The sequence below is a fragment of the Plasmodium malariae genome, assembly GCF_900090045.1.
Source record: "Plasmodium malariae genome assembly, chromosome: 8".
Lineage (NCBI taxonomy): Eukaryota > Apicomplexa > Aconoidasida > Haemosporida > Plasmodiidae > Plasmodium > Plasmodium malariae.
In genome coordinates this window covers 1,135,496-1,156,513 of record NC_041782.1, presented here as the reverse complement: position 1 = coordinate 1,156,513, position 21,018 = coordinate 1,135,496, and the positions used below count along the sequence as shown (strand labels likewise).

The 21,018-nt window shown below is 28.3% G+C and overlaps 4 protein-coding genes across 4 annotated transcripts; 1 reads left to right on the top strand and 3 right to left on the bottom strand.

The window, feature by feature from the left end:
• Window positions 1-83: 83 nt before the first annotated feature.
• PmUG01_08033400 (conserved Plasmodium protein, unknown function) lies at window positions 84-10,521 on the bottom strand (the record flags this gene model as incomplete). Its single annotated transcript, XM_029004497.1, has 2 exons — window positions 84-213; window positions 458-10,521. The coding sequence occupies 2 exons, from the start codon at window positions 10,519-10,521 to the stop codon at window positions 84-86; spliced, it is 10,194 nt and encodes a 3,397-aa protein (XP_028861180.1).
• Window positions 10,522-13,145: 2,624 nt separating this feature from the next.
• Window positions 13,146-14,501, top strand: PmUG01_08033300 (conserved Plasmodium protein, unknown function; the record flags this gene model as incomplete). The annotated part of the gene is made up of 5 exons (XM_029004496.1): window positions 13,146-13,245; window positions 13,487-13,690; window positions 13,885-14,015; window positions 14,213-14,276; window positions 14,443-14,501. The coding sequence occupies 5 exons, from the start codon at window positions 13,146-13,148 to the stop codon at window positions 14,499-14,501; spliced, it is 558 nt and encodes a 185-aa protein (XP_028861179.1).
• Window positions 14,502-15,119: 618 nt separating this feature from the next.
• PmUG01_08033200 (40S ribosomal protein S3A, putative) lies at window positions 15,120-16,513 on the bottom strand (the record flags this gene model as incomplete). The annotated part of the gene is made up of 2 exons (XM_029004495.1): window positions 15,120-15,745; window positions 16,351-16,513. The coding sequence occupies 2 exons, from the start codon at window positions 16,511-16,513 to the stop codon at window positions 15,120-15,122; spliced, it is 789 nt and encodes a 262-aa protein (XP_028861178.1).
• Window positions 16,514-18,588: 2,075 nt separating this feature from the next.
• Window positions 18,589-19,585, bottom strand: TMA7 (translation machinery-associated protein 7, putative; the record flags this gene model as incomplete). The annotated part of the gene is made up of 3 exons (XM_029004494.1): window positions 18,589-18,637; window positions 19,319-19,416; window positions 19,568-19,585. The coding sequence occupies 3 exons, from the start codon at window positions 19,583-19,585 to the stop codon at window positions 18,589-18,591; spliced, it is 165 nt and encodes a 54-aa protein (XP_028861177.1).
• Window positions 19,586-21,018: the final 1,433 nt, after the last annotated feature.

Sequence of the window (21,018 nt, the reverse complement as noted above, 5' to 3'; positions counted from 1 at the left end):
TTTCCTTATTTTTTCTTATTTTTCCTTAATTTTTCTTATTTTTTCTTATTTTTCCTTAATTTCCCTCTAAATAACAAATTCCATTAAATGACGTTAAAAACTAACATCTGATAAAACAAATAAATTGACTGCGTGTCGCACTTAACTAGCACGTCATCAAATAAAACCCCTTCTTCCTTGCTGCTGTTTTGCAGAAAATATTCCACGCTTTCTCTACAAAATGAAAGAAAAGAAAAAAAAAATCAAACAATTTCAACAAAATGGCATAAAGTTACAACAAAAGAGGTACACGTCCAAATGAATAAAAAATTTAGAAAACACAGTTGTGTTAATGTAAAAAAAAAAAGAATGCATTAATACGCAAACTGCTGCTCATTTAGTTTTGTACTGTTATATTTTTTTTTGTTTTGCTTTATTTTTTTTCCGCTTTTTCCTCATATGTCTTTTCATCCTTTACCTCCAAAGCAGTAAAACGGTTTCATGACTTAGCGCGTCCACCCAGAACACTTCAGATGGATCAGTCGACTTAAAATAATTTATTAGGGTAGTAAAGTATGAAAACATCATGTATTTACTCACGTTAGTATAGTGAACAAAGATTAAAAGAATTAAATACACAGGAGATCTTACCGAAATGGTTTTATTCTTTTTACTTATTAAATACAAATTAAGATACATGTTAAACAATTTAAAAAAAATATCATATGATAAACTTGACTTCAAAAAATGGGGGTAAAATGTTAATATAAAATTAGAGAAATAAACGTTTATCTGATTTAGCACTAGATCGATTTTTTCCTCCTGTTTATTTCTCATTATCCCTTCGCCTTTTTTTTCACTTTCACATTCATTCCGTTTCTGTTTCGATTTTTCTCTCTCTTGCTCTTTCTTCCCTTCTTCACCATCTTTACCCTCTAGAGTACTATCATGTGAACTCTTTTGGCAGAGCTTTCTGTACAGTTTGTTGTACTTGTCAAACAAAAGGGCCAAATGATTGTTTATACGCTCGATGAACAAATAAAGTGCGTACTTTATATCTACATTTTCGTACGTCAGTGGTAAGGTGTCCAAGGATATGGTAAAAACAAACGGCTTTTCCATTTTTAGTGAATTTAATTTTTTAAAAATAAAATCAAAAATTTCGAACGAACTAAATGTTTGGTACTCATATTTTTGCAATATAAATAATCGAAGACATACCCATTTTAACATAACGGCATGATTACACATATTTAAAAAATTATATTCTTTTATTAATTTTTTCTTAAGGATATACAAATCATGATTTACCATTTTATTGGTATTTTTTTTTTCTTTTTTTTTTAAAATTTTCGGGAAAAAAAAATAAATAAACTGTTTCTTTCTTTCATAAAAATGTTCTTCCTCTGATTTGCTTTTGCTAAAACATAGAAACGACCGAATATAAAAATATTTTAAAATTTTAAAAATCCAAAAATGCTTCTTTCTCTTATATACCTTTTCCATATCATCCTTTTTCTCATTTATTTTGTATTTTTCAAATTTTCTATAACTATCTAAATGATCACTTATCGTAGCACTATCACTAGATGATGCGCTAAATTTTTCTGAGCAGTCCGACGTAACATAGTCTTCATATGTACCCTTCTCCTCTGTCATACGTGTACTGGTGCACTCTCTTGCTTGGTCCTCACAGAAGAATCTGCATTCTCCATTTCCCTCCTTATTAACACTACTACTTCTGATGTTAATCCTATTGCAACTATTACTATTGCAACTATTACTATTGCAACTATTACTATTGCTCTTATTATTTACATTGATTCTCCTACTGCTCTTCTGTTCAGTATCTTCCTTTGGGTTACTGAGAATGTCGGTGCCTTCCCCACATAAATTGTACGAACTCGCTCCGTTTTGCACTTGAGCTAGATCAACTTTTTTCTCTCCACTTTGGATGTCAACTTTAACGCCGTTCTTATTACTACAGCTTTTTAACTCATCAGTCGGCATCATTTGTTTGTCATTACATATTTTGCTAGTGAGCGATTTTATTTCCCTCTCTCTTTGCTCCGTATGTTTCATCCGCAGCTTGAGGAATTTATTTTTATTATCTTTTGTGTTAAAATTTTCCAATTTAAATTCTTCTAAATATTCGTCTAAGTTTTTTTCTCTTCGTTTTTCCCTTTTTTTTTCCTTAAGTGGTACAGAATTTATATCATGCATATCGATTATTATGTTCTTCAACGGTACTACATGAAAAAGGATATTAACAAAACAAAAGCTCTTAAGGACTAACGTTTTTGTATACTTTCTTAAAAATATAGACCCACTTATATAATTAATGCTTTCCATGAATACCATGTGGTCATACTTATAAAAAATATATGTTCTCTCTTCCTCTATGCACTTCAGAAATGATTTAACATTCTTCTGTTCTTCTTTTTCTATGCTGTAAATCTTTTTATTTATATAAAACTGATAAAAATCATAATTAAACAAAATACTTATCAGTGAAATTAAAAAATCAAAAGTTTCGTATATACTAATATTTAAAAGCAGACAAATTTTAAACAAATAAAAAAGGTATATGCGTTCACATATTTTTATTTTCCTCTTTAATATATCAATGGATGTTCTGTTGTTGCACGTAGTGGTCAAGTCCTTGTCACATCCTGTATCAACTTTCTTTTTAACTACGTGGTCTTTCCCACTGCTCATCCCACTGCTCATCCCACTGCTCATCCCACTGCTCATCCCACTGCTCATTCCATTGCTCATTCCATTGCTCATTCTTGTAAGTCTCTTCATCAATGAACATAAATAAAAAAAAAGATGAAAGTTTATTGAAGCATAATTTTTTGAACTGTAAAAAAATTCTGACCAATACAGAATTTTTTCTTTCTTATAACGTTTGTTCATAATTGTACATATGATATAATCTACAAACTCGTTGAAATAGACGATGGACGTTTCCTTCTTTCTTTTATAGTGAAACATGCATAGGGTATCATTCCCGTGGGTGCTGGAGGCATTTCCATGCTCCATGTTATTTCCATTCTCCTCTCTATTTACCTCTGTTTTATTTGAGCAAAACTGTTCATCCGATATTTCGTAGAAATAAAAATAAAGGCATAAACTCCTTTTCATATGAGACTTGCAATTTTCAAAAACATACTCTACTGTATTATAAACCGCCTTTCCATTATGAACAATATAAGAAACCATATTATTAATCTCTTTAACAAAGAAGTAGATGTTTTCTATTTTCTGTAAAGCGTCTACCATACAGCCATCATTGCCATTTGCATGTATATAACACGTGGCACTGTTATCATTTTCATTCTTAGGTCTACCTTCTCCCAGTATTTTTTCCCTAGCTGTGTCTGATATGTTGGGTCCCACTCGTTTCTCTTCCGCTGGACATGGAACATTACATGGTGCAATAAATGGAGCATTGTATGGTACTCTACTCTGTATTCTACTTGTTACTTCGTTTACTTCTCTTCCTAATGTAGGGGAATACCCCCGCCCGTTGTGCACTTGAAGCGCCAGCGAATGCGTGAACAGGGGGGAATTATCGTACTTAAAAATTGTTTCTAAAAAAAGCTTGTCTTCACTCAAATTTTTTATGTACTTATTAACGCTACTTGCTAATGTGTATATCTTCATATCTTTTATTAGCTTTTTCTTAATATTATTATAAAATTTTATTATGTACATTTTTTTTCTAAAGTAACTGTTGTTCTGTCTCCTAAGCGTCAAAAGGAGGAAGCACCTTTCCTTATCAGATTTATCGCACATTTCTTCGTCTAAAGAGGGGATACTTAAGTTCTTCCCTACTAGATTATATTCATTCACGCGTAAATCAGGGTCCACAGTTAATGCGGTTGAACACTTGTCATCCTTCTCTTCCTGCTTAGCACTGTTAGAAGTGTTAACATTGTTAGAAGTGTTAACACTGTTAGACGTGTTAACATTGTTAGACGTGTTAACATTGTTAGACGTGTTAACATTGTTAGACGTGTTAACATTGTTAGACGTCTTGGCACTGTTGGAACTGCTAGCTATATTGTTGCTGTCTGAATTGCTAGCTATATTGTTGCTGTCTGAATTGCTAGCTATATTGTTGCTGTCTGAATTGCTAGCTATATTGTTGCTGTCTGAATTGCTAGCTATATTGTTGCTGTCTGAATTGCTAGCTATATTGTTACTGTCTGAATTGCTAGCTATGTTGGCACTTGTATCACTACTGCTACCATTAGCAGTGTCGATCGCCGTAAACCCGCAGCTTCCCCTCTCAATATGACAAACGTCAGGGCAAAAGTAATGAGCACTCCTCTTGTAGGTGTTGGTAAAAAGAGTGTAATAAAAACGTATATTCATAATGAAATGAATAAGCAAATATAAAGTATTGTAATAAATATAGTTTAAAATTTCTGACGTGTACAAGTTGTTTACTATATTCTTTTTAATAATTTTTATGACTTGTATCTTTTTATAAATACCCTTATCAAATATACACTTTTTAAAATTAACTAACTGAAAAATTTCTTTATTTATATTATTTGGAATTATTTTCAAATGATTTCTTAACTCATAATTGTATATATCATCATGTGTCATGTATCTTGTCTCACTATCGATATAAAAATTATTCTCTTTAAGTAATGTACCGATGATACAATATTTAAATATATCATTGCATATTTCAGATAGACTAAGAATTTCTAAATTTTCAATTACACTCGTTTTTCCACGCGTATAACTCATAAAGTTATATATTGTAAATGTTATTATTACACTTAGAACCATGTTTTCTCTTCTTTTTTCACAAAGGTGTAATATAATTTTGTTCAAGTAATTCAAAAAGGTGTTTGCCGTGTTTGTATCCTTGCGCAGTGAGTATTCCAAGAATGTGTAGCATGAGGTGAAGTCAAATGATGAAGCAGTGCACGGGGCAGATGAAGCGGTGCATTGGGTTGACGAAACTTTGCCACGGGTTGATAAATGCTGTTTGGCCCCCCCCCTCACATAAATCAAATTACAGCGAGAACTTCGCACTCCATTCAACAGCTTAAGTAAAAATTTCACGATAAAAAAGTGAGTCATGTTGTTTATGTTCATAAATTTTATAATTTTATGGTTATCTTTTTTAAAATTTTTAAATTTCTTACTATAGATAAATAGAGAACTGGACAGTACTTTATGAATATCATAACTTTTGTAAAAAAAAATGCTGAAAAAAAAGCTTAATTTTATATGACAACAATATATTTTCGAAAGAACACAACTGCTAGCTTTAATTACTTCATGCAAATCATACATAATTTTTTCCTTTGTGTGTACATCATGGTCATTACTATCACATTGACTTCCAGTGCTGCAACTGTTCTTCTGTGCGTTACTCATAACGTTACAACAGCAGATGGTACTATTACTTATACTAGAACAGCTACATGGATTATGCACATTTTCTTGTAAGCAGATTTTTGTCTTTTTTGAAAGATTACTACACGTATTTCCCATGTTACTCTTCCTTTTTTTATTTATTTTTTTGTCATTTTCCTTGGATTGTATACATTCTTTTATTCCTTTTAATCCGCGTAAATTCAAATTTTCCTTAAAGAAGTTCTTTATTGAGTTTTTCCTCTTAACGTTGTTTTTACTTTTTATGTACTCAATGTAGTATACCAACTTATTCTCATGAATCATATTTTGAAGATTACTTTCTATATATGTATTATAAAATAAATTAAAGTGAAAACTATTGTTCTGATTATTTGCATTAAGCAGAAAATTTATACACATTTTTTCATCATGCGATAGTAGTAACTTGAAATAATTATGATTCTGCTTTAATTCCAGGATGCAGTCTAGCAGTGTGCTGTTGCTACTGCTTGCTTGGTTGATGCTACCAATGTTTGTGCTAACATGGTTCGTGCTACCAATATTACTGCTAGCATAGTTGCCGCTCCTGCCCTTTGCACTGTTTTCTTCAGTCAGGTGCTCCTCATTTTTTGCCTTTTCTTCCTTTCCTTCTAGGGAGATTTCTTCCATTATCTCCCTTCCCTCTCCATCATAGCGTCGTATAAATAAAGAGAGCTTGTTCATCTGACAGAATTTGTTCATGTAATATTTGATTTTTTTCCACTCTTGAATGTAGTGCCTGTTGTGTTGTTCTGATGCTAGTAGGTTATGTTTTACATCCATTTGTGTAGAATTTTCTACAGGTGATAGAATTAAAGATAGGATATTTTTATGTACATAGTCAACGTTACTAATAAATATTAAGAAGCGAATTAAGGGCTTACCAATTTTTAAGATATACATTTTTAACAATTCGTTATTCCACAATTGTAAGGATATTTCCATTGATATCGTTTTTATTAATATATACTGCTGGTTATTATATTTGTTCATCAGGTCTATACATCTGATAAATATATATTGTGTTATTAGGACTGCAGAACATATGTTTAACAAGAAATTTTTAATATATCGCAGGTACAACAATAACAGGTGCTTCTTTTGACTCCGGTAGCTTTCAATTTTGTCTAAGATCAATCGGAATAGCTTGAAGTACAGAATGTTAAAAAGCAACCTTTCTCCACGTAGTTCCCCGACATTTCCAGTATTTGCAGCATTTTTCTTTACATAATTTTTTGAGCTGTCTCCCCCCCCTTTCTTTGTTATAACAGGAAGTAAACGCTCTATTAAATTGACAAAATAAGCTCCTTTCAGTGAATACTTTTTCATTATATTGATTAGTATGAGTAGAAAAAGAATCAAAGTGTGTTCGTTCAAAATTTTTAAAATTAAATTGTAGTAATTTCCATACTCTTCATCTTCTTCACTCATAATAATTATTTTATATATAAGGTAAAAGCAAATTTTATTTCTATACGTTTCTGTAACATGATAAAAATTATTAAAAAATAGAAAAAAATTATCAAAAGTAATAGTTGATGATGGAATAAGTTCATGGGCACCTGATTCTACCTTCTTACTTTTTTTCTTTTCCTTCTTCTTTTCCTCCTCCTCCACTTTCGTTTGACGAAAATTAAAGAGGTTTTCCAAAAATAAAAATTTCACATTATGCATAATTATTACTTTATAATTTGTATAGAGCATATTTTTATAACGATAGTAACTACTGCTACAAAATAGGGAAGACTTAAATATATTAACAATTTTTATGTTGTTCTTAGTAATATTCTCTATATTATGAAAGCTACTTAGTATGCTTCTGCTTTTACATTTCATTACTGCGCTTATCCATTTTGTTTTAGTCTCTTCGTCCTGGCTAAGCTTACTGAAATGGGAGGACCCACTCTTCAGTATGGTTTTATTACCAGCATTATAAGTGCTACCAGCGTTGTATATGCTATTAGCATTATTTGCATCATTTTCAACTTTTTTCCTTTTATCCATTGTACCCCTGTTGTCACAGCCATTTTGGAACACATCTCTGCTAACGCTATAAATGCCGCGTGTACTACTACCATCAACTTTGCTATTTTTGTATATTAAACTGTTATCTTTGTTTTCTGACCACTGTGCGGTACATTCTTCTGCGTTCCTTTGCTCATTTGCACTGATATCATAACAACCAAAATTGTTCAAAATCGCCAATATTTCGTTACCACAGATCTGTTTGTTATCATATATATGTATGTTTTCGACGTTCGTTTTACTGCTTATGTGGGGCGCGTTCACTTGCACTTGCATAGGGTTATATACTCCACTAAGGGGGTAGCCATAATTTCTATCACGTTCACCAGTAATGCCACTGAATGTGCTTCTATTTGGGCTACCAGTTGTTCCACCAGTTGTTCCACCAGTTGTTCCACCAGTTGCCCCACCAGTTGCCCCACCAGTTGCCCCACTAGTTGCCCCGCCAGTTGCCCCACTAGTTTCCCCACCAGTTGCTGTACCAACTGGGCTACCAACTGTACCAATGTTTAAGCTGTTCAGAAGGCTTCTTACCATTTCGCTATTTTTATTTTGAGAAAGAGTGTTATACACAGCATTCAAATCGTTTATCCCTATACTGCTTAACGTGCTTAAATATCTAGACAATATGTCGAAAAGGTTTGAGTTGTTACTTGCAGGTGGGAATCTATCGTTTCCCCGCTCTAAACTACTGGCATTGCTCCCAATCGCGTTGCTGCCATTAGAACTACTGATATTGCTCATTCGATAAAAATAATCGTTATCGTGGGTGCTACTACCATTATTGACGCTACGCGCAATGCCAACGCTGTCATAGTTAGATCCAGTATCTGCTTCACTGCGAGTAGGATGTGGCTTAAGATTATAAATGTGTGTACTGTCCAAAAAATTTTTATTGTCATTCTCGTAAATATTGTTCTTCTTCTTATGGATATACACATTTTTAAAATTGATATCAATATTTTCTTTACTATTTTGTACATGTACATTATTCATCCTGTCTTCACTTTTTTTTAAGTCCTTCGAAACACTCATGTTGGCATATCTATTATTCTTTGAAGTATCAATATTTTCTTGTTTTATATTACTATTCGAAATAGTAATTTTGTTAAATTTTTTCCTGTACATCAAGTTGTTGTTATAAATGTGTTCACTCGGTTTCATCCGTAAACCATCACTGGCGTTACCCATACTATTATTATTATTGTGACTATTACTATTATTGTTACTGTTACTATTACTATTATTGTTACTGTTACTATTACTATTATTGTTACTGTTACTATTACTATTATTGTTACTGTTACTATTATTATTATTGTTACTGTTACTATTACTATTACTGTTACTATTACTAATATAATTATTATTGCTATTATTATTGTCGTTGTTGTTATGTTTATTTGTGCTGTAGTAAACGCCATCCTGACACATGAAGAAACTACCTTTTGCAGTACTACTATTGCTTACTTTGTAATAGCTATCACTATATTTTTCCATATAGGGGCTGATGAAGGTTATTTGCCCTACGTCATCATGAAGTAGGTTTCCCCTATTTTTCACATCATCATTATTTACTAAACTCTTCGCTACGTTATTATCTACATTACTTGCTAGGTGATTCGCTACATTACTTGCTAGGTTATTCGCTACATTACGTGCTAGGTTATTCGCTACATTACTTGCTAGGTTATTCGCTACATTACTTGCTAGGTTATTCGCTACATTACTAGCTAGGTTATTCGCTACTTTATTTGTTTCCTTATTAATTCTTTCACTTGTTAAGTTGTCAAAGAGATGGTTTTCACTTTCTTCTTTCTGTCCACTATTGATATTATACAGGTTACGGGTATAGCTACTACTACTTACAACATTATCCTTACGCCTATTGTTATTTGTGAAGTCGTTATTTCTACCGATATTTCCATAGGCATTAACACTAAAATTTTCGCTAACACCACCGCCAACACCACCGCTAATACCACCGCTAACACCACCGCCAACACCACTACCAACACTTGTGTATCCCCCATCCGTGTTGGTGTTTCTTAATTTTTTTTTCTTCTGACTTTCAGAATAAACACTAAAATTGTTAATTTTCATTAAATTATTTGCGTAACTGCCATACATATTCAAATGAGAACTAGCATAATTATAATTTTTCTGGCTTTTATTTATAAAATTATTCCTACCATTTTCACTGTTTATATATTTTTTATATAAATTTTCTTTATTATTTATGCTCATATTCGATCTTATATTATTAAATGTGTTCTTTTTCGTTGTAGCATTTTTACTTATGTAATCTTTAAAATTTGAGAAGCGAGAGTGGTTGGAGAAATTTAAAGAACCAGTACTATCATTTTTGCTATTCTTATTATTTTTAACATTACCACTTTTAGCATTCACACTTTTACCATCAACATTTTTACCATTTTTAAAAATTGCATTATTATCATACGCATTGTTATCATACGCATTGTTATCATATGCATTGTTATCATATGCATTGTTATCATACGCATTGTTATCATATGCATTGTTATCATATGCATTGTTATCATATGCATTGTTATCATATGCATTGTTATCATATGCATTATTATCATATGCATTGTTATCATTTGCGTTACTGGCATAACCGACGTATACATTTCTACGTTTTTTATTTTGCTTGTACACAAATGTAGATTCACCTTCTTTTTTATACTTGTCCCTACTAGCACCCTCAGCATGGGCGAAAGAGACAGTGCTAAGGTTATTGCTAAGGTTATTGCTAAGGTTAGTGCTAAGGTTATTGCTAAGGTTATTGCTAAGGTTAGTGCTAAGGTTATTGCTAAGGTTATTGCTAAGGTTAGTGCTAAGGTTATTGCTAAGGTTATTGCTAAGGTTGCTAAGGTTATTGCTAAGGTTATTGCTAAGGTTACTGCTAAGGTTATTGCTAAGGTTATTGCTAAGGTTACTGCTAAGGTTAGTGCTTAAGTTATTGCTAAGGTTAGTGTTAAAGTTATTGCTAAAGTTATTGCTAAAGTTATTGCCAAAGTTACTACTATTATTGTTGTAATTTTTTTTTTTGCTCTTTTTATTCATTTTCGAGGGGGAATTAAAATATTATTCACATTTTCCTTTTCATAAAACATAGCGTGTAAATTATACATGTTCATATATACTCATCCATACTCACATACATATATGTACATTCATATACATATATATATGTATGTGCATGTATGTACGTTTATGTATGTACGTTTATGTATGTACGTTTATGTATGTACGTTTATGTATGTACATTTTTATACATGAGTATTCCGGTGAAATGACATAAAGGCATTTTAGGCGTACTTGTCAAAAGACCAATTAATTAATAAAGCGAGAGTTTTATAACATTATTTTTAAGCCTTTTTTCCCTTGCCAAATATACGTGCATATATATGCATACACATATATGTTTATACATGCATAAATTTATGCTATGTAACATAGTTATGTTCGAAAAGGAGATTTTCCAAAAATTCAAAATAATGAAAAATAAACAAAAAAAAGAATAAAAATAAAAAAAGGATAAACTTAAGAATTTTCTTCTTTTTTTTTTTTTTTTTTCCCAACAGTTTAAGTGAATATTTCCTTTTACAAAGCTTTAAACGTAGTTACATAAATATAAATAAATTATTTATAACCTCCGTTTTTATATAATTTTTTTTTTTTTTTTTTTTTTTTTTTTTTTTTTAAATTCTATTTAAAAAAATTAAATTAAATAAGAGTTACTTCGTATATGAAACAATAGAGAACATAAAAATAAATCGTATTACTTTTATGCGTAGCATTCTTAAATTGCGTAACGTTATATTTTAGAATTTTTTTTTTTTTTTTTAGAAACGCCAGTTCCTTCAAAATACAAACACGTACAAATTATTACATATATATGCGTATACATGTACCTATGTGCGTATTAAATACATGTAAGCATATACTTTTCATTCAGCTTTTTCTCACTATGTGCAAAAAAAAAATAGGAAAAAACATGTTGCTGCGTTTTAATTTATTTTTTTTTGTTTTTGTTTTGCCTTTATTCATTTACGCACACAAATGAATAAATGTACACGTTGCTAAATATATACATATATAATAATTTTATATTGTATATACAGCAACATATATTCAAATGTATGTTTAAGTGTTAACATATATGTACATATGTTCACGTATATGTAAATAAATTCATTTATATGTACATAAATGCTCTTACATGTACATATATTCACCTATATATACACATACTTACCTATATATACACATATTCACCTATATATACACATACTTACCTATATATACACATATTCACCTATATATACACATACTTACCTATATATACACATATTCACCTATATATACACATACTCACTATATATTACCTATATATACACATATTCACCTATATATACACTACTTACCTATATATACACATATTCACTATATATACACATACTTACCTATATATACACATATCACCATATATACACATATTCACCTATATATACACATACACCTATATATTCACATACTTACCTATATATACACATATTCACCTATATATACACATATTCACCTATATATACACATACTTACCTATATATTCACATACTTACCTATATATACACATATTCACCTATATATACACATATTCACCTATATATACACATACTTACCTATATATTCACATACTTACCTATATATTCACATACTTACCTATATATACACAATGTGTATGTGTCTAATGGTTTTCTATATTTCCCAAAGAGCTCGAATTAATCACGTGTAAGTATATATTGAGGAATTACAAGTATTAGCAGAAAAGAAAAATGTAAATTTCTCAAATTTTGTGAAAATTCCAATTTTTTTTACATTTACTGGAATTGCACAAAATATTAAACACTATTATATTTTTTCAAAGTAATATGTTACGTGAAAATGTATTTACACGTATATTTTTAAGACGATTATATAGTAATGTAACAATACAGCGAGAAAACGAAATAAAAAAAAAAAAAAAAAAAAAAAAAAAATGTTCCTTTCCATTATGCCATTTTGTCGTTTTCCCTTTTATTTTATAACTTGTCTAAATATATAAATTTTTTTTTTTTCAAGAGAGTATTCCTACTGATATGGTTTTTATTTCCATTAAGTTTCATTTTAGGATGTAGCAAAAATTTCGTTACCATATTATTTTGGGGAAATGACAGGATATAAATACATATACTTATGTACGTACATAAATATATACTTTGTATGCCCACATATATACCCCTGTATAAGTTAATATATATATATATATATATATATATATATGCGTAAAAATGTGCGCATTTATACATTCCAGAACGTAGATATGTGTTTCATATGTTCCTCTTTTTATGCGCAAAATTGTTTGTTAATGCATTTATATGTTTGTCGATAAAGGAAAATTAAACTCATAGGTAGTCCATCAGACAGTCCACTAGTCAGTGCAATAACAAATCCATTAGACAGTTCATTAGATAGTCTATCAGACAGTCCATCTTTTTTAATAAAAATGTGCTTGTTGCTCTCCTTATATTTTGTGTAGTAACTCAATTATATATATATATATATTATATCACATATTATTTTATACTAATTTAATTATTATAATATTCCTTGTAAAATTCAATTGAGTAAAAATAATATAAACAAAAATGAAATCAGGAGCAGATAAAAACAAAAAGAAAGAAGATGTACAGTTAATGAAGGCAAGAGAACTGAAAGAAAAAATAGAGTCTATGAAAAACGATTTAGGTAACACCATTCTGTTTACTTTTTCACATTCCATTTTGTTCCTTCGTCACTTGTCCTCTTTCACTTTTTCTCTTCTAACGTCTCGCTTTTCTGTTCCCCCTTCTCTTTTCTTTTTTTTTCTTCCTTTTTTTCTTCTCTCATCTCTCCTCACCTTTCCCCTTTTCTTCGTTCACTTTACAAATAAAATAATTAAATACGTTATGCACTTTTCCGTGCCATTTTCCCCTTTCGTTGTAATCAGCGGAAAAAACGAAACTTATGAACATTATAAAAGAACAAAGAGAAAATAAAATCGAAAATATTAAACAGCTAGAAATAAAAAACAAAGAGAACTACGAAAATTTTGTAAATGAATATGAACAGATACTAAACCAATATAAAAATATAGAAAAAGAAATTCATGATATGTTAGATGATTTAAAAATGTTGTCCGAGAAGTCGTACAGTGAAATATGTAATTAATGAATAAGTGCATTTTGGTCATTTACGACTTGTTTACATGCGTTTTCGTCTAATTAATTACTTGCCAATATTTTCTTCTTTTTTTTTTTTTTTTTTTTTTTTTTTTTTTTCCTCCAACTTGCCTGCCATTGCATTTCGTAAAAAATACATTTCTTAAATTATTTAAAAAAAAAATAGTAGAGCTTAAAAAAGAAAAGGCAAGTATCCTTAAGAATAAAAATATTATTGTGGAAGAAAAAAGAAAAAAACTTGAGGAACAAGTGGAAAAAATTGAACTTGAAATAAGCAAACATTCAAATATGCTAAACGTAAAAATTAACCATTTCTCTTGTTATGTGTGCATAAATGCCCATGTATATGCACATAAATGTACATGTATGTATGTCCACATAAGCATATATATTTATGTATATAAGCACACATATATTATGTACTCGTATGGCAAAATAGCAAGTATATCCATGTAACATCAACTGTTTCGTTTATTTCTGTTTTTCTATTTAAGGACTTGTTGATTAACATTAAAGAAATATTTAAAAAAACCCATGTCCAATACGAACAAGAAAAGGGTACAAAAAACATAGAACATATTTCTAAGCATATTATCCACTATTCAAATTATTTTTCCCTTTTGCTTTTACTTTTGATTTTTCTTTTTTCATTTTTTTTCCAATGACGATATAATTTATTATTCTACTTTAAAATGCTTTCTTTCTCTTTATTTTTTTACGACAGATCTAAAGCCTCTATTAATTAGATTGCAGAACATTAGTAAAAAAAATAAAATAAATTAGAACTTCTTCACCTTAACAAGTTACTCAGGATAACTTCCATCACAACGTACTTTTATTATTAATTATAAAACTGAACTAATTTTTTACCTTTAATTTTCCTATACAAGATAAAAAAAAAAAAATAATAATTCTTACTTTCAAAGTATATGCTTACACATTTTTTGATTTAACCTTGTCTTTGACTTCAACCTTGACTTTTTTTTTTTTTTTTTTTAAATATATACGCATACATATATATATATATATATATAATATCATGTTTTTCATAAAAAATGTATTTTAAAAAAATTTATAAAAAACGAAAAAAGACTCCATTCTTTAAATACAATGTAAATAGGTACAACATTAACACTTCCATATTCACGTATAAGCGCATATGCACGAGGATGTGTTTATGTACATATGTATGTATACATATATAGATGTGCAATAAAATGTACAAATATGTATTTAAAAAAAAAAAAAATTGAAATGGCTGAAATGGAGACATATATACACAAGTATATAAACTGCGTAATGGTATATATATACATACATATACATATGTACGCCCCATACTGGTATGAGCTTATGAAAAGTTCTACAATGCATTAAAAAAAGCTATTTATCCACTTGCTTTTAATGCTTAAGTTCAGCAGTTAAAATGTTAGTAGCCTCTTTGGACTCTGGTAAGGCCTTAACAGTTTTTCCTGAATCTTCTTTTGGGTCTGTGTGCAATTCCATTAGTTTCGAAATATCTAATTTGGGTCTTTTTAAAATTTTTACTTTTCTAATTAAAACATTTTGTAAGGGAAAAATTTTCTTACATTGTTTTTCAACTTCCTTAACTATAGATTCCGGAATAAATTTTTTTACTAAATCTTTTAATAAAACCTTGCTCGCCTCAGCATTCATAATATCTACCATTTTTTTTCGTATTTTTTTAATTTGGCTAGTTTGCGCATAACATGTTGTTCTAGTTTGATTTTGTCGTTTTTTCGTGAAAGCAATACAGAACATTCTTAAATGGTAATTATCAATAGTTTTTACATCTGTAAAACCTTCAATTAGGGTATACCCTTTTCTTATTAAAGAGCATAACTTATCCCTTGTAATACTTAATCCACAAAAATCTGTGTAGCAATCTCTATTTATAATATGATCACAACTCAGCTTTATTTTCTTATGTGCCTGATCTTCATCATTATTCAAGTCAGCTAAGTTCACTTCATAAATTCTTCCCTTCAAGCTATCAGTTGCCAGTTCTAACGGGGGAAGGCGTACAAAAACAAAAAAAATGAAAAGATAATGGCAGCATAATGGAAACAAAATAAAAACAGAATGGCAAGAGAATAAAATGAAAAGAAACGAAATTAAAATGGTATGTTATTTAATAAAAACATCTGATCCATCAAAAAAAATATAAATACAAACAATCATATGTAATAACGTAAGCAACTGTGTAAACGCACACAGGTACACATACATTATATTATATGAACACGTCAGGTTGTAAATAATGTGTACATAAAAAGTAGGCAAACTGTGCATAAAAAACTGCTTGCAAAAAGTGCGTGAGAAACAACTTGCAAAAAATGTATGATAAAATGGCAATATGAAGCAAGGTGTTATTCATATATAACATTGTGGTAGAAAACTGATTACATGGGCGAATTCCAACATGTAATTAGTTACATATTTCAAAAACTGTAACATATATTTTATACATTTTAAGTTACATATTTTAGATCGCATTTCATTTTACAAAAAAAACACATGAACAAGTCAGCATAATTCATTAACAAAAAAAAAAAAAAAGAAAAAAAAAAAAATGAGCTCCATTTTAACTTCTTTTATCTTTTCCACTTACTTTTTCCAATAGTTTTTGTAACAAGTGTTTTACCAAAATTTCTCACCAGAAACATTTTGGGGGCCTTTAAGTCATACCATTCTTTTTTTGTAAAAACATCAGTTACTTTTTTCTTTCCACCTTTTTTTCCTTTCGATGTTCTCTTGTTTTTTCCAACTGCCATTTTCTCAGTTAAATAAATGTGAAAAGGGAAATAATATAAAATGTAAAAAAATTTAAATATGCGGAGTAAACAAAGTAATGAAAAACTTAAAATTTTGGATTTTTCTTTTCTTTTTAATTTTAAATAATATGTGCGAAAATGCTTTTTCTGCGTTCGATACAATTTATTGTGTTTTCATATATATATGTAACAACAAACATATAATTATTATATGTTATACATTTACAATATGCATATGTATACATATTTATGTATTTTTTTTTATCAAGCTAATTTAAGGTTTGGTCAAGTATTTTTCCTTTACAATACGCTTTTCATATTTTGTTTGTTGCCATGTGTACTCTTATTGCATATATTTTATGTAGCATTTGCGATATAATTTTTTCAAAACTGCAGTATTATTATTTTATTTCTTATGAAAATAAAATTTGCGCATTTTGTTCAGTTTTTATGCACTCATTGGGTTATGAACAAAATATATGTAGTCATTTTTCATAGTTTTTTGAACTTTTCGTAGTGATAAAGGGGTATGAGGCTTAAAAGCCACCGTCATTCCTTACATAATATATATTTTTCGTTCACTCACATGCTTATTTTCATTTGTATTACTATATAATATGACGTATAATTTATATTTATATTAGTACATGTTCATACTAATTCAGAATCTAATCTTCATATAAAATTAATAGGAGGAATGTAATTTTTTTTTTCCCCCCCCCCTAAAATATGAGAGCTACTGTGCTTGACTTCGTTTATTTTAATTATTATTTTATTTTATTTTTTTTTTTTTGCGAGCACCTGTAAATTTTTAAAAAGTTCATTTACAAGTTCAAAGGCATGAAAACAAAAAAAAAAAAAAATTAAAAAAATAAAGGAGTAAAATAAAATGAAATGGGTTAACATATACTAAACACGTGAGCAAATAAATATATATTGTGTATGTTTATTCTAGGTGAATTTAGATGTTTAAATGTGAATTAACTGTTCTGTGTTAAAATAAAAAGAAATGAAATAATACTATAGAGCAAAGAGTAGTAGAATAAAAGAAACGCCCCTTGCAAAATATAGTACTGCGAAAACAAAGTAGCGTATAAGAATTTATAACGGTTTATTTTCTTTTTTGCGTTAAATAAACAAGAAAAAAAAAAAAAAAAATTTTTAATTATAACTGTGCAATAATATATGAAGAGAGTATGAACAAAAATAAAATGGGAAACGCCTTAAAGATAGAGAACTAATTTTAAAATTAATTAATAATGCATATCTACAATCCATATTTTGTAATGTTGTCCATATATATACATACACGCTTATACACTCATATATACATATATATGTATATCGTTATTAATAATACGCTTGCAACTTCCTTATTTTTGTAATACAAACTTACACATCCTGATTGTTTTATTATTTAAAATTTTTCGTTAAATTATATGTATATATATATGTATAAATATTTATGTATTAATCATTAATTTAATTTTTTTTAAAAGCTATAGTCCAATAGGAATCTTTACTCATTATTCGTTTGCCCCCTTTCAACATATACAAGGGGTCTTTCTATAAATTTCGTTCAACGTCTATATCCTTTCACTTTCAAAGAAAACAGAAAACGTTGTAACATTTAAAAAAAAAGTTGTAATCATTTAAAAGAAGATTTTTTTTTTTTTTTTTTCATCTCTTTTCATATAAAAAGAGCAGTTGCATTTTATTTTTTGTTTTTTTTTGTTATTTCATGCCCTGTACATATTGTACATATATTTCAATATTTAATCTATAAAAATAAACTTAAATAGTTAAGAAAAAAAAAAAAAAGAAGAAACACATACTATTCTTACTGAGATTTTTTTTAAAAAATAATGTAAGATTGTTCTGTTATATTTAATTTTGCGGTATTATTAATTTTTTTTTTTTTTCCCATTTTATTCATATAATTTCTCTTGTAAAAGATTCAATATATATATATATATATATGTTGTACGCCATAAGTTTTACAGTTAATTTGGAAATAAGTGTTCATTTATTTTCCATGTTTCATATATTTACACGTAAACTAAAAAAGTGAATACCTATTTTTTCTTTGCATTCAAGAGCTTCTTCTTGGCTTCCTCCTCGGCTCTGCGTATAAATGAATTCAGAACAAAGGGAAAAAAAGATGAAGACACATATGCAAATACACATACGTATGTTATATGCATGCATACATGCATACACATACATATATAATACATACTTACATATATAATACATACATACATATATAATACATACATACATATATAATACATACTTACATATATAATACATACATACATATATAATACATACATACATATATAATACATACATACATATATAATACATACATACATATATATACATACATACATATATAATACATATACATATATAATACATACATACATATATAATACATACATACATATATAATACATACATACATATATAATACATACATACATATATAATACATACATACATACATATATACACGTATATATACAAATGCACATTACACTGTCCTGTGGTGAAAGTATGAACAGTGAAATACTGTAACGATTACACACAGTAACAAAGGAGCTCACATGTGCTTTTTTATGCATATATTAAAAAAAAAAAAAAAAAAAAGTAAACAGAAATAACAATTCTATACATGTTTAGCTTTACGTAAAATACTTTTGAAATGTAACAGCGAAAACGTAGCAATGTTACATAAACCGATATTTACATTTGTACTTAAGCTCACATATATATATGCATCTTCTTCTTGACTATTACTTTTTCTTTTCTGCCATTTCCTTTTTAAAAGCTTTATCTTCCTCCGTCATTTCAACTACTCCCTTTTTCGCAGCTTTTAGAGGTTTTTTTTTTCCTCCCTACAGTAATTATAAAAAAAAAAAAATAATAATAATGCAAATGAAAAAAATAATTTTCAAAATTTGTAAAAAGTTAAAGTAAAATTTTTTGTTTTTTTTTGGAATTTCTTTATTTCCAATAAGTGTGCTAAAAGTATCGCTTAAAATTAACCTGTACATTTAATGGCATTTTTATGGTATTATTTTTAAATGAAAAATTAAGATAAATCCTTTCTTTTTTTTTAGTTTCTTCCTTACAACTTTTTGTAAAAATGTGAAATTTACTTTAAATATGTACTTACACGTGTATATACAAACATATATATATATATATATATGTATTATATTCCGCTTTTCTTTAAGATATATATTTTTATTAAAAAAAAAAAGATATTTTCAATTCCTTCACAAAATGATGTAACTATTAAAATTTATTTTTTCTAAATTTATTTTTTTTTTTTTATTATGTTACTGTAAATCATTTGCAAAGAAAATTTTTTTGGATTTATTTACATACATATGCATATTTATTTTGAGTATCAGCTGTGTCAAATATTGTCATTCGTTACAAATATGTAATAATATGTATATATAATGTTTATAATCATCTACTGTGTTTACGCGTTTATGAATGTTTGTATTAATGTACGTACGCGTAAAAGTTTTCGTTTAATTTTAAGGAGCTTTATTAAAAATATTTCTCAATGAAATAGTTAGTGAAGAAAAGAAAAAAAAAAAAATAAATAAATAAATACATTATGCACTTTATGTGTATGATGCATAAAACATGATATCTATTTATTATACTGAATTTTAATAAATCTTACCCTCCTGTTATATGCATAGCTTCCTATGTGTACATGCGTATGTATATATGAGTGTTTGTAAGTATGTATATATATATATATATATACATTTAATTGTAAATAAATAATTCATTTACATAATGGGCGCTGAAAACAAATGTAGTTGTGAAATATTTCTTTCGTTACGGAAAAAGAAAAAGTAAATAACTTGTGTACTAGCTAAATTTTTTTTTTCATTATTTATTAACGCAATGTTTAAAAATAATTAAGAAAAAAAGATAAGGGAGGATATAAAGTCAGCATAACTTGAAAAATCAGGAAGCAATTCTTTTCCCCCAAAAAAGATATAACTTGAAAGGTATATACATACTTATGCTCGTACGTTTATACATATGTACATACATGCAAACTTATATACATGTATACTTATGTACATGCATACTTATATACATGCATACTTATATACATGCATACTTATATACATGCATACTTATATACATGCATACTTATATACATGCATACTTATATACATGCATACTTATACACAAACTACTTAATCGTTTGAATAAATTATTTACTGTTTATTATATTTCAAAACTGTTTAGTACACATTTTTACATTAGACAGTGTAGTGTTAGTATTGCTTTTGTGGCATAAAGGACTTATTTAGGAAAACCAGAAAATGGTAACAAGTGTATTTATGTACACATATATGCTTGTATGTACGTATATATATGTAACTGTGTGTGTATGTATATTCTATGCAATGAGGTGGAGAACATTAAACATAGTATGACGTTCATGTTGTTGTTCGTAT